The 15,013-nt window shown below is 38.1% G+C and overlaps 1 protein-coding gene across 5 annotated transcripts in view; it reads left to right on the plus strand.

Annotated features, from left to right (window-relative positions):
• LOC150084661 (regulator of G protein signaling 7-like) overlaps positions 1-15,013 on the plus strand; it is a 759,190-nt gene that overhangs the window by 247,112 nt on the left and 497,065 nt on the right. For all 5 annotated transcript variants that reach the window (XR_016547071.1, XM_090375401.1, XM_090375402.1 and 2 more), the window contains exon 3: positions 5,347-5,397. Coding sequence is in view for 4 of the 5 variants with exons in the window: in XM_090375401.1 (XP_090231527.1) it covers positions 5,347-5,397 (51 nt within the window). In the remaining variant the exon portion in view is untranslated. The remainder of the gene's footprint in view (positions 1-5,346; positions 5,398-15,013) is intronic.

Below are 15,013 nucleotides of genomic sequence, written 5' to 3' on the forward strand. Positions count from 1 at the left end.
AATGACAGTGTAGTTCAGGTTTCTTACTGCTATGGCTGCCCACAGCGTTTTTTCCACTGTCTGTACGATTTTATAATTGATTGGGTATCCACACATTTGGGGTGTGTGTGTGTGTGTGTGTGTGTGTGTGTGTGTGTGTGTGTGTGTGTGTGTGTAGAATTCTTGCAACAGCAATATGTCTGCTCCTTCCTCATCAGCTTGATTCTGAGCTGCTCTACAACAGCCCTTGCTCTCTGTGCATTAAGCTGCATTAACTCCAGGGGCTCCCATCTGGTGAGTATGGGCTTGGCATGATATCAAGATATCATCATTCTTCTCTTTCTTGATGATTCCCTTCTACCTCCCTCTCTCTCTTTCTCTCAGGGTAACTCGGGAATTTTTTTTTTTTTTGGCTGGTGCAGCATAAGCCTCAGGCTTCCTTGCACCATATGGCTGATAATAATAATAATTTAACTCTGGTTGTTTTATTGTGTTTACTGCATCTCTCTATAATTGGTTCGGAGTTGGTAGAGACTCTTGGTTTTGTGGTAAATGGGGCATTTTGGATCCCTTACTGAATGTGAACATTCTAACTTTGCAGACTTGCAGTTTATGCATGTTGGATTTTGTTCTCTGTTTTTTGGGCATGTCTTGTATTCGTGGCCTTTACTGGAGCGGTGGCCACAGGTAGGAGTATCCTGGTTACAAATGTGGGTAGTGTGGCCAAACCTGCAGAAGCAGAAGCATTTTGGCACAATGATGTTCTCCCAGAAATGGTGGGAGCACCACTCTATGTAAATTCTGTTCTGGTGTTTAAGCCTCTGCCAGGCGGCAGGAGCCACTTCAGTAATCCAGTTTCTGTTAGATCCTGTATTTAGTTTTATGAAGTATCTGGGCATGATCAGGTTTTGGCCTTGTTCTTGCTGGTGTAACTGTCGTAAGTTCCTGGAGACAATTTCTGAGGCAGTTTGACTGGGCATCAGGTCTTTGTCCACTTCAAAGACGATGATGGCTGGACTTCTTTTCTTTGGCATCTCTGCTGTAAGCCTGAGGGCAGAAATTTTTTCGTTATCCATTTTTGCTTGAATATCTTCCCTGGCCTCTGTTTCAATAATAATACCTACATTTCTGGTTTTTCATATGGATTTTTTTCTGTGAGTTTTTTAAGTCTTCCTTCAATTCTCTCATGACTGTGGATTTTATTTCTTCACTGGTCTTAGCTTTCTCAGTATTTTCATCATCAGTGGGTCTGAGGACGACCAGGTTCAGTGTCTTCAATAGTGGTTGGCTCTTCCTCTGTGGGACGCTTGTTGTTTGCTGTGGTTGGTTTTGATTTATCCTCAGTGCATCAGCATGTGGGCACACATTGTGACATTTGTTTTGCCCCACATTCCATATAGGCTTGTGACCTTGCTGCAGCTCTCTCACTTTCATGGTGTGTTTCTGTCATGATTAATTTGATTAATCATGATAGAAATTAATCAAATCAAGGTATTTATCAGGTTTAGGGTTTCTACTTGCATGTCAAGTAGGTAGGATGTCGATGGCCAGAGGCGTGCCTTCCTACTGATCACGTGACCAAGTTGTTGTTTTAATGTAGGCTGTGGAAGAAGCAATGGCACCCAATAATAAACATAATTAGACCACACAAAAACAAAATCACCCAGGATTTTAAAATATGAAGATATATCATTATGTAAATTATATAGGCAGTAATCGGAGCTCGAGTTCGTTATCCTACACATCTTTTCTATCTTCTGTAACAATATTAAGTAATAAAAAGACTATTATTAATTCACCAATGCTTTCAATATCCGAACCTATATGGCATAAGTGAGCTGCTCATGCTAATGTGAGCAGCATAAAGCAGAAATTTTTAAAAGTTCCACAGATAACAAATGCCTTAGAAGTTCGGGTAAATACTAATAGCAATAGACTCACCACATCTTCTAGAATCCTCTGGTCATCGCGAAAATCCAATTCGATCAGTTTTAACCACTTTTAAAAGAAGGAGCACAGACACCAAGCGTCTGACCGGAATCAAGCCAATGCCCTCTCTCCATCAGTAAATTAGTGTATAGCATATAGTGTGTTCATGTCTAATGGTACCAGGGGTTCCCCCCATCTCCACGTTGCTTTCACTGTGGGTGAACCAGTTCACTGTAAAGGCCAGAGATTTAAAAGTGTATGGATCTTGAGGTGTGCAATGTCTTGTACCATTGTTCTTTTGGCCATTTAGCCGCTAGACCCCTGCTGGGGCCCAACGTTGTCCACACTATGCCTCATGGAGGCACACCAGGTATACCAGTATTTAGATATTTACTCTGGCAGATCCTGCCACCAGAGATTTCAATAGCTAGAACCTATCAGTAAACTAGTGCAACATATTAGCTTAGGGGTCTTGAATCCTGGAATATTATTCATAAATAGTTTAGCTATTATTATTATTATTAGCCATATGGTGCAAGGAAGACTGAGGCTTTTGCTGCACCAGCCAAAACTGTTGGTTTAGACGTAACCTTGAACACTTTCAAGGCCTAAACCTTGAAGAGTATTTCTTAGTTGGTATGAAAAGCCTAGTAGCTTCCAAGATTAATTCTTTGAATGCTTCCCATTTAGAATTTGCTGTTGGTAACATCATCATCAGTTGGTCCCACTGTATAGAATTTAAAAACTGCTTCAGACCACTGACCTTTACAAAAGCAAAAACTTCCCTTTACGCCTGATGGTAGTTACCGCTTTGAGTAAATCCCACATCACCACACTGTGCTTACTGCCTCCTAGTGGTTCCTTTATCTGCAGATTCTTAATACATGGGCGCCTCCGTAGCCAGGTGGGTAGGAGCAGCAGTGTTGTAGCACACGCTTCTTGATTAGACGGGGGTTCGAGCCCGTGACCACCAAATACAGAGGATGCGGAAAAGTCAGGGAATGACCACTGCATATCCCCGGAGCAATATGGCCTTAGTTGTTAATGCTCCTAAAAACCAAATAACAACAACAAGAACATCTTAATACATGAATAATTGCTACTGATAATCAGATCAAGAGTGTTATTCCCTTTAGTTGTCTCCCTTGTAGAAAACAGTCATCCAATAAATCCACAAAAGCCTTGCTACTGTGTGAGTGACCAACCCACAAGTTCTAGTCAGTATCTGGGAAATTAAAATTCCCTATTATAAAACAATCTTATTTACTTGCCCACTCTATTTCTCTGTTCAGTTGTTCATTATACTCAACAGAGCATTTGGCCTATAACACACTCCTACTCTTGATTTTGCTTTCCCGGTGCTTATGTCACACCAAACTAACTCAACACTGCACTGTCCACCCATGTCAGCTGGCTGCACTTCCTTAAATTTTATGTGTTTCTTAACTAATAGCATAACCCTTCTCTCATCCTTTCCTGGCTATCCTTCCTGTGCACATTGTACTCCCCAAATTCCAATTCTGCATTCCTTATATCTGTGTGACACCACCTCACTGATATTCCACAATTTCTGCTTTTGATGCTTTGAGAAATACCTCAAATATATCAATTTATTTACCAAACTCCTAGCATTGGTGTACATGCAAGTATACATGCACTTGTTCTTTTTCTTAGCTACTCTAACACAGCTCATGTATTTTACTTGTTCTATGATGACTCCAGTGGTCTCTGAAACCCCCCGCACCTTGTTTTTCAGCCTGTTGCTCATTGCAATTGAAGCAGTGCAAGAATCACTTTCACTTCTGCTAGCGGCTACCGTTAACCTATTAGTCCATATATTCCTCATAAGCTAGCAATTTTCCGACCCACCTAACACTGCCTCGATAGTATCAGCAAATATTCTTGCATCCTTTCTATTTAAGTGTATCCCATCCATGTAGAAGCAGTCTCTCCTGTTAACAAGTACAGACCAGGCTGAAAAAAAATTCTACCCCTTGAGCCTTGCACAATCTTTCCAGGGCTGAATTGACCGACAAGGCTCTCATCATATACTCCCTCCTGTCGTGTCTGGCAGAATTACAGACACTTTCAAATTCAACCCTAATTCATGGCTTTTTTTCAACAGTGACCTGTACTTGTTAAGTAATTCTGCCGGTCTCCTACTCGTAATATCATTAGTGCCAACGTGTACAACAATATCACCTTTTGTGCCATTAAAAGAAGATATCTGCTCTACAACGTCATCAACCTTTGCCCCTGGCAGACATACCCTGGTCCTGTTCCACCTATCCTTTTTACATAGCATGTTCCCTCTTTCCCTGACAATAGAATCACCAACAACTACTAGTTCCTGTGGGACCAGTGCATTCTGCCTTGGGAATTGCTTCTGTGTTGCCTGATATTCAATTGCAAGCTCTGGTGTTGATGTGGGCTGCTGAGAACTTGGTGGTGCCCTCAATTTAAATCCTTTGAGAGCATCATCTACCCTATTCTTCAAGCTCTCATATAGGTCCATAACAATGCTGAGCTGGCGTCTGATTTTGTCACACTCCTTACATCAAGCACACAGGAAGAGATTTCTCTTGGCAATATCATGTTTCATTCCTGAGTGCTCCACAAACATCAAACAAGCAGTACATTTCAAAAGGCTGTGATTCAGAGGACAACCACCTCCCTCAGTTCTCTCCAGAGCCACAGCACTTCCACTAGCTTGAGCCTTTGCTTTACTGCTCTGGTCTGAGGCATGATTTCGATTCAATTTCAAATTCAGTACAATTAAAAATATAACACTAAACTTATATCCCAATGCAGTTATAACACTATATATGTATATTTTTCAGTATCGAGTTTTATCTCCAACCGAGCTACGTTATATGAATTTCGTATCTCCTATCAAGTTATATGTATTAATTTGTAACGTTACGTTTGTAAAATCTAAGTCATTATATGTATTGAGTTAAAATTTACGTTCGTAAAATCTAAGTAGTTATAATAGATAATAAATTTAACTATCTGTTGCCACTCATGTGGTTCGAACTCTCACGCTAGCTATCTATGCCAAATCACCGATTCTAAAAACTCTATGAATATTAGTAATATTCATAGAGCTTTTAGATCGTTATGATCTTCGTGAATTATAACCTACCCACGTGTATTATAATCACATGGATGAGTTCTCCCTTACTCTAATATTTCTCTGTTTTGTTTCATAAATAAATATATTTTTATCACCCCATGTTACTTAATGAGTTTAATCATGTAAGCTTTAGCTCTCTCTGGTGAGTTTCTGTTCTTATATTTCTAACAGATTATCATTTCTAATTTGTTTGTATGATGCTGTATAATCTATAATTTAAACAGAAAATCTGTATAATTTATTCATTAATCAGAAATCAAATACATGTACCTTGATAAATAGTCTATGTAATTATTTTTCAGGTTCTGATCTGATTGCCTGGATGATGAGGAACTTAGATGTTGAGGACCAGAGTGAGTATTCTTCAAGTTTGAAATTTATGATTTATTTTAACACTCCCAAAAACTATCTCTAACATAAGAGTCAACTTAGAAAAATTCTTATGGATTGAAGACATGAACTAATAGTCACGAATAAAAGACTGTGCAGCAGTAGATGCTTTTAATTTAAAAGTTGTTATATGGAGTGGGGTGGCTGTGTCCATCAGTATGAAATTTTTATTATAATTATTTTATCAGAGATGGACTGTTTTGAAACGAAACATACAATATAGTACTTAGCCCACTTGTAAATACACAAGCATCTGTGCATAGAGAGTCTTCAACATATTCGTTCGAAACCAAGAAAAACTTCTTGAAAGATCTTATGAGTTGATGGGTGAGCAACAAAAGTAAAGAAAGAAACTTGAAAAACTATCCACAAACTACCGGAAACCTGCATTTCATTAAGTGCTGATTGATCTGACTCATTAATCACTTAAACCTCTGATGTTAGGTTTAAGTGATTGATGTCACTTAATCAGATCACTTGTTTGCATACTCTTATTTGCCATTATGATGTACAATGTTAATTTTATGCAGCCCACCTGTGAAAAACCCTGATGCAAACCAAAAGAACACATTTGGTTTGCATCAGGGTTTTTCTTCATTTTTTTTCAATCAGCCATCCAAATATTCCTGCTTGGCAGTTAGTTATACTGGCCACTGAATGTCATCAAATATGTTATCTAAATGACACAGAAGATACCTAGCTTTTAACTTTGCATTCAGCAGAATTTCTGGTATCGAGAACACACTTGATATTATACTTAGTACTTTACTTACAACTAGTTGTAAGTGAATGACAATTCCTGACTTTTATACAATGGTATATGTGGAGAAATACTACTACCCCACTCTGAAAACATTCATTTTAACAGGGAGGTATGGAAGGAGTGCTATTTCCCCCTTTGTATAAAGTCAGGAACTATAATTCACATAACAGTATCAGTTATGTAGGTGAATCACAGTTACAACTTTTATACAAGGGCAAAAAGGGTGGAAATAGTGCCCCCTCTGTCAAAATGAAAATATATGTTATAAGTACTAAATATAATACCAACAAGTCCCTGATATGTGACATTCTCCATGCAGCCATTTTCATGGTAAATTTTTGCATCCCTCTTTGCTCAGTGGTAACAGCAACTGTGTAAAATTTTTATGGATGGTTAAAAGTTAGGTTTCCTTTATGTGGTTTTAAAAAATTTGTCACTCTTAATTGTAATAACTTTGTCATTGATAAAAAAAAAAAAATTGGTACTTCAGTTTGCTGTTACTGTTAAGTGCAGTCAGCTCCAAACATTTGTGGTGAAATGTGGCTGTAACATGTGTGGAGGCAAAGGCAGTTCAGAAATTACTGACTGTTATACTTAAAGCAGCTCTGATCAAAAAAAAAAAAAAAAAAAAGTAAAAGGTAAAAGAAAATCACATGCTGTTTAGAAATTTTTGAATAGTGACCCTGCAAACAGAACCAAATGTTAAAATACTAGTATCCTCTTATGCCATTAGTAAAGAGTAGACACATCACTTTCGTTGCCAGCATGAGCCCATATATAGTTTTAGATTCATTCCATATGAATGAGCTAATGTTATGCTGCTGATCAAGTGCATGACAATAAACCTTGTCAATAGACCACTGACTGATCGCACATGGTCTTCGTTTACCAAGTGCTGGTGTTCTTTGTTTACATCTCTTTGTATTTTGCCACTGTAGGTATTGCAGCACTATCAACCAAATGCCTGCAGGAAAATCTCATTGGTACATATGACTGATACATACGCTGTTTATCGAGCACAGTGGAAGCGGCTGGTAGCAGAAAAGCATTTTGCCGGTGAATTTTTAAAAAATGTTTAGCTTCTTTCTTTACCTGTTGCCAATGCCACTGCTATCTTTTTTCCCTTGGTTAGAAAAAAAAGAGAGAGAAAAGAAAATAAGAAGAGATGAATGTTATAAATGAAGATTGCAGGTCTTGTTTGAATGAATGAATTCATCCTTATTGTTAAAATGAGAGTTTATGATAAATGTACAAAATGGCTAACCATTAAGATAGCTTCAACTATTTTTTAGCTACTCAAGTTGAGATTGGTTAAGTCAATATGAATTCAGACAATTCATATCAAACAAACATATCTGCCCTTTGGGGAAGTGGTAAAGTAAAGTCAGTAATCAGTAGGCTTCTGCATAAGTAATCATATCTTTGTCTAAATACTCTATATAAAAATTAAGTATTTTACTATCATATCTGTTTGTTGCTTGTCCCTTTATAAAATTTTCTGTAATCTGAAGAAAATTGACCAATGTGTTATGCATTCATTATACCAGACATGGAGAGGTAATATATGTTATTTCATAAAATATCTTATTGTAATATTTTATTGGAGAATTTACTCTATGATTTGAGTCATTGTTATGGCCGTGTAGAACATGCTACTCTATATGACTGAAAGCGTTAAGATATACACAGGTAGCTGCATATAAACATGCCTTTAATTTGAAACCTAATGAGGCCACCTTTGTCCTGAATGACATCTTCATTCCTCCTGGCCATACTTTCTATCAACTTTAGTGTCAGCTGGAGCTCGCTTTCTTTCCCCTGCAAAACAGCTATCACAGTTCATTTGGAAGAAAGCTGTGTTGGCCACACCTTAATCTAGCACTCATAATTCATATTACAAGTGTTCAGTGAGGATTGAGGTCTAGATTTCAGCCTGCCAATCCAACTTTTCAATGTTATTGACTACAATCCAGTCCAATGGCCTAGTCCCCCATAAAGTATGTGCTGTACATGTGTGGAAGACTTGTGATTATGGAAATGTGGTAAAAAGAAAGCCACAAGATTTGCCATTCTCATGTTTGGAGGTAACCTCAGGATCGTATTAATGACTGCTCTGTTTGTTCTGTAAATGTAGCAGGTTATTACATGAAGAACGAGCAGAGCATTGCATTCCCCAACAACATGACTTCAGTTGTAAGGCCATTATTTCATGGACCTGAATTACTGCTACCACCTCCACCAGTTCTTCAATTTATGCCCCCAGAACCTGAATCGATGATAGAGGTGATAATAACTATTATGACAAAGAAATTCACAGCTCTGCACCACAGTTGTTTACACAAAGTGAACTCGATGATTTCACGAGAGATTTAACCTTGTATTTGTCTAGCAGGGTCGATTTAACCCTGCATGACTAACAGTGGTTTGTGGTTCATCTACTCTGTCCACACAGCTGAAACTCCTAGTACTTTTTGAAAATAGTTTCTTTGAATTGGTTGGCAGAGAATTCTAGAATTGTCTGTTAATTATCACACAGTTAGTAAAAATGCATGATTAATTTAAGTCTAATTATATGCTCATGTTGATTGACATGTGTCACGAAGAGATACTGATAGTAATTTCGCTTTACTGCTGTGTGCTTTCCTCCAGTTGGTAATGCTCTCTGGCTTTGTGACATTGATGCATCGTCTGGATCAAACTGTTTATGTACACACTTCTTGTTTCATGCAGTGAGCCCTGCTGTTAGTGATGTGCTCTCCTAAAATCAAAGCACAGGTTGAAGGGCATGGTTTTTAAATTTATTTTTGCTTTCTGACAGGTCTCAAGTGAGTTTTAATTCTCAAAAATTAATTAAAAATATGTTTTTAATATGCAGCGAACTACTAAAGTAGCTAAGAATTGGCATCATTTAAGTATATCTCATATTGTGAATACCTTCACAATGAGTGGCCATGATATTGCACTACCTTGAATAAGTAACGCTTCACCAATGGAGAAGACTATTGTTACTTATTCTTGGTGGATACCACCACCACCCAAATGGCACCGTTTCGAAGCTTATTGGCTTCTCATCGATAGGTGGGCTGGTACCCTGGTGATCTAGAGGTGTCGCAATGATAATCCAGTTATGAAGTATAACTCTACAATATGAGAGATTAAGTTTAATCTACTTGCACACCATCAGCCATCTCTCATTTTGTGGAGTTATACTTCATAACTGGATTGTCATCATTGCAACACAGTACCTGCCCACCAATGAGAAGCCAATAAGCTTAGAAACGTTGCTGCCTGGATGGTGGTATCCACCAAGAATAAGTAACAATAGTCTTCTCCGTTGGTGAAGCATTACTTACTTGAGGTAGTGCAATATCATGGCAGCTCATTGCGAAGGTATTCATAATATGAGATATACTTAAATTATACCAATTCTTAGCTCCTTTAGTAGTTTGCTGTGTACTAAAATGATGCATTTGCACTAACTTGTACGTCAGTTAACTTCTACGCAACCTGAGTCTTTAGCCCTAAAATGCTTTTATGTTTTCTGATTTTTCAAATTTTCCTGGGCACAGAGGAATTTTGCATGACCAGTACAGGGTTAAATGTGCCCAAAGGGTCTGCAGTGCTTTTAGGATCAAAACTGAAATCCAAGAATCTGCTTCCCCAGGAATGGTCTTTCCATGGTATGGATACTCTGAAAAAAGAATTGGTTCCCCATTTTTCCAAAGAAGGCTCAATGATATATTGCAACATCATTCCTGTATTTATGAACTCTTCTGGAAGTTTCTACAACCCAATAGAGTGGAGGCTATCGACTTGTTGAAGCAAAGGCTCAAAGGAGTTCACCTTCATGATGGAAACAAGTATGCATCCATTCCTGTAGCCCATTCAGCATACTTAAAAGAAAATTACAAAAATATTAAGCTTCTTTTAGGAAAAATTCAGTATAAAAATTCAGTAAATTCAGTAAGGAAAGTTATTGTTTCCTTTCCCTAGTGCATGTTGGGAAAGGAAAGGCAAATGTTGCCACCAAGACAGTCTCTGACACCAAGTTCAGAGAAAATTAAAGACACGTCACTAGTAGATCAAAATAAGATACTGTTACCTCCTCTGCATATAAAGCTAGGTTTAACTTCATGACAAGCCATGAATAAAAAATAAATTTTTCAAGTTATGTTTGCTCTAAATTCCCATCACTTAATTAAGAAAAATATAAAAGCAGGAATTTTTGTTTGAATTCAAATCTGCAAGCTGCTGCTAGACTCTATTTGAAGAATCCATGAATCAAAATGAAAGCGTGCTTGGACTTGGTTTAAAAATATAGTGTGAAATTTTTTTGGGAAACAATAAAGGACACTATATGCTTTCCTAGCTTCTTGTTTAGACTGCATGGAGATCATGTATGACTGAATTGTAATCCCTAATATTTTTAGTTTTGAATCACTTTTAACTCCTCCTGAGTTTCTGTTCTTCAAGTGTAAAACCATATATTTAGGAGAATTAAATTTCATTTGCCATTTTTCAAACCAATTGTGCAACTGATAACCTCTCCAAATGAGCGATAAGTGGCAAAACCACCATACTTCATAGAGGAGAGAAAAATGAAGTAGGAAGACAGACATAAATGTATTAAAATGGGTACTTTCATTCTTCTGAGATAACGTGGGGCTTGTGAGGAGGTCACTTACACAGTAGTGGTATATTTCTGTATTGATCAACATATCAACAGGGATCCAAGAACCAATCCTCAAGGGGACCCCCCCACTCCTGATGTCACACCAATCTGAAGAATATCTATTAATCACAACTCTCTGCCTTCTGCCTGCAGCCACCCGGCAATCCATCTTAGAATCTTACCAGTAATCCCAACCTGTTCAAGTTTATACAGTAACCTCTCGTGAAGGACTGAGTCAAATGCTTTGCTAAAATCCAAATAAAACTATGTCAGTTGTTCCCTAAATCCAACTCATGAGTAACTGTGTAAATTATATACTCAATTTTATCTGCTGTTCAGCTCATTCTTCTGTCTTATCTACAGCTTGCCCTCAATAACTTCCAGTAGTGTATTGCTGGAGATTATGGCAAAGCTTCCTGCTGTTGTAATTTTCCATACATGTTATGTCTATTTTCATGACAAAATTTTGCAACCCACTTAACTTATTAACAGCGGTAAAGTAATGTATTCAAATTTTACCATCAGCCTAAGAGAAAGCTTTCAACTTTTATTCCAATGTGCAGTGCATCATCCCATTGGGCTGTTGTTAAAAAATTTCCAAACCAGTATGTGAATTTTTAATAAAATTCAGTGTGAGCTATTTTATGTACAAAAAATCAGTTGTGCTTTCCCATGACTGATACTGCATTGTCATGGTGATCAATTCTGACCTATGATCCATGAGGATACTAGCTATTAAAAAAATTAATAAACAACATTTAAAGGCATGTGAAAAGCAAGCAGGCAAACAAACAAAAAATAGTAGAATTTATTGGATAATCCATGTATTTTTACTCCTTGATGAATGGCTAAAAATGTGAGAGAGAAATTTTATGACAAATACAGTGCATCCTTCAAATACAGCTTCATTGCATTAACAAACACATCAACACAGCTTTGGATATAATGCCAGTGTGATTGTGTCCTCAAAGAGGAATAAAAAAAAAAAAAAAATCCAATTTATGGCAAACATGCAAATTTTACAATAGACGCTGCCAAAATTAGATGCCATGCCTCACAGAGGAAGAACCAGTGATTTTCAAATGTGTTCCATTGAGCTACTTTATTCTCTTTTGTGGTATATTCTCCCAATTATGAAATTAAATTTTTATAAATAACAAGACTTAATCTGAAGAGTAATTGGTGTAACTGTTTTTTGCCTATCTTACCTCAATTAGAGATCAATAAACAAAATACAAGTACATCACTGACATGCCTACGCATGGGAAATTCATAAAAGTAAACATTTTTCTCTGAGAGAGGAAACGAGAATAAGTTACCCTTTATGATATATTTGGTGAATTATGGCCTTGTTTGCCCTTGCATAAAGCTCATAAATAAATAAACAAACAAACAAACATTGTGATATATTCAGGTATAAATTTTTGTAATCAGTAGCATGCTACAGCATTTCTGAGCTATGAAATAACATATAGAATGACAAAAACTGCTAAATAATGCTAGGAGCACTGGAATACAAATTGATGAAGGGGTACCTGAAACTTTTTTTTTCTGTAATATCATGGGATTGTGTACTGCTTTATTTCTTATTAAAGTTAAAACTTTACTTTGCAGTTATTGGTTACTTTTTTAAAGTTAATTAAAACTTTATGTTTCAGTTGTATCAGCTGCACATCTATCCTACAGCCGTCTTTCCTCAATTTGAATTTATGCCCTCTAAGCCGATTATTCTGAGCAAGAGGAAGAATCCTATCAGCATTGAGCATGATCAAACCATTCAAGGCTTTATACACCTCAATCAGATCACCTCGCAGGTGCCTAGTCACCAGACACTGCAATTTGCAATACTTAAGCCTTTCTTCATAAGCGCAACCCTTTGTTCCATTCACTAATCTTGCTGCCCTTCTCTGTACTTGTTCCAACAGCTCTACATCCTTCTTAAAATGACTCCACAACTGTATACAGTACTCAAGATGTGGCCTTACCATTGCCTTATACAAGGGGATAATCACCTCCTTATCCCTGCTAGAAAAATTCCTGTATATCATTGAAAAGACACCACAAGCTACTCTTGCAGCCCATCTGCACTGCTCAGAGAACTTCATATCTGCATGCACAATTACCCCCAGGTCCTTTTCATTCTCTACCACTGTCAGTGTAGTACCACAGATTGATACGTTACTCTGGGATTACTGCTTCCCATATGTAGTAGGCGCCTCCGTAGCCAGGTGGGAAGGAGCAGCAGTGCGTAGCACACGCTTCTTGATTAGACCGGGGTTCGAGCCCGTCACCACCAAATACGGAGGATGCGGAAAGGTCAGGGAATGACCACCGCATATCATGGAGCAATATGGCCTTAGTTGCTAATGCTCCTAAAATCCAAATAACATAACAAACCATATGTAGTACTTTACATTTGTCAATGTTAAACTTCATTTGCCACCTCTCAGCCCATCTGCTCAACTTTTCTAGATCCTGTTGAAGCAGTGTACTGTCATTAGTGTCATTAACAACCCTGCCAACCTTCGTATTGTCTGCAAATTTGGATATTAAGCCTGATATACCATCATCAGTATCATTTATAAATGCAGAAAACAACAATGGACCCAATACTAAACCCTGAGGGACTCCACTAATAACATTAGTCCACGAAGAGCAATGTCCATTGATTACCACTCTCTGTCTTCTCCCACTCAACCATTCCTTTATCCATATCAGCAATTTGCCTCTAATGCCACACTGCTCCAATTTGTTGTGCAGTCTTCCATGTGCAACAGTATCAAAGGCTTTTCTAAGATCCAAATATATATCAAAGTTATTCTTTGCATCCAGTTCCTTTGTGACTACATCATAGTATCCAATCAAATTAGTCAGACAAGACTTCCCCTTAACAAACCCATGCTGTGTCCGAGCTGTAACCGAAGTCTTGTCTAGCTGATCTTGCAATGCTTCTTTAACCAGTGCCTCTATTAATTTTCCTGGAAGAGAAGTTAAACTAACAGGTCTGTAAATTGCATGTTTCTCCCTTTGATTCTCCTTTGTGAATTGAGATCACATTTGCACATCTCCAGTCCATGGGTACCTCCCCTGAGTCCAGGGAGGCTCTCATAATTATGGCTAAGGGTTTGCTTACTTCCTTTGCTGCCTCCTTTATTATAACTGGATAGATCCCGTCCACCCCAGGTGCCTTTTTTATGTTTATCTTCAACAATTTCTCCTCCACTTTACTCTCAGTTATTACAAGATTATCTAGCTTACTGCCAGAGTTGAAAATACACTTCTGGCATTCCCCTCCCTGAATAACTCCCCATATGTGAATGTCGATGCAAAATATTCATTTAGCTTGTTAGCTACCTGAGCAGGATCAACAACAGTTGAACCTTCGATATCAGGCGGACCAATCTGATTCATCCCCTTCCTTGTAGAGTTTACATAAGTAAAGAACTCTTTGCTGTTTTTCTTTGCATCCTTTGCCAAAGATTTCTTGTAATTTGCCTTCACCCACCTAACCTCCTTTGTAACTTGGTAACAGACTAGCTTATATCTATCATAGGCTTCTCGTTGTTATGGGCCTATATGAGAGTTTGAAGGACAGGGTGGATGCCCTCGAAAGATCTAAATTGAGGGCCCATCAGGCTCTCAGCTGCCCACATCAACGCCAGAGCTTGCACTTGGTCATCACGCAACACAGCGGCAACCCCTAAGGCAGAATGCGCTGGTCCCACAGGAACTAGTAGTTGTTGGTGACTCTATTGTCAGGGAAATGGGGAACATCCTTTGTAAAAAGGATAGGTGGAACAGGACCAGGGTATGTCTGCCAGGGGCAAAGGTTGATGACGTTGTAGAGCGGATATCATCTTTCAAGGGCACAAAAGGTGATATAGTTGTACACGTTGGCACTAATGATATTAAGAGTAGGAGACTGGCGGAATTACTCAACAAGTACAGGTCACTGTTGAAAAAAAGCCGTGAAATAGGGTTCAATTTGAAAGTGTCTGCAATTCTGCCCAGACACGATAGGAGGGAGTACATGATAAGAGCCTTGTCGATCAATTCGGCCCTGGAAAGATTGTGCAAGGCTCAAGGGGTAGAATTTTTTTCTGCCTGGACTGTACTTGTTAACAGGAGAGATTGCTTCTACAGG

Source organism: Mastigoproctus giganteus, chromosome 6 (assembly GCF_048544385.1).
Source record: "Mastigoproctus giganteus isolate SK-2022 chromosome 6, ASM4854438v1, whole genome shotgun sequence".
In the NCBI taxonomy this organism is placed as follows: Eukaryota; Metazoa; Arthropoda; class Arachnida; order Uropygi; family Thelyphonidae; genus Mastigoproctus; species Mastigoproctus giganteus.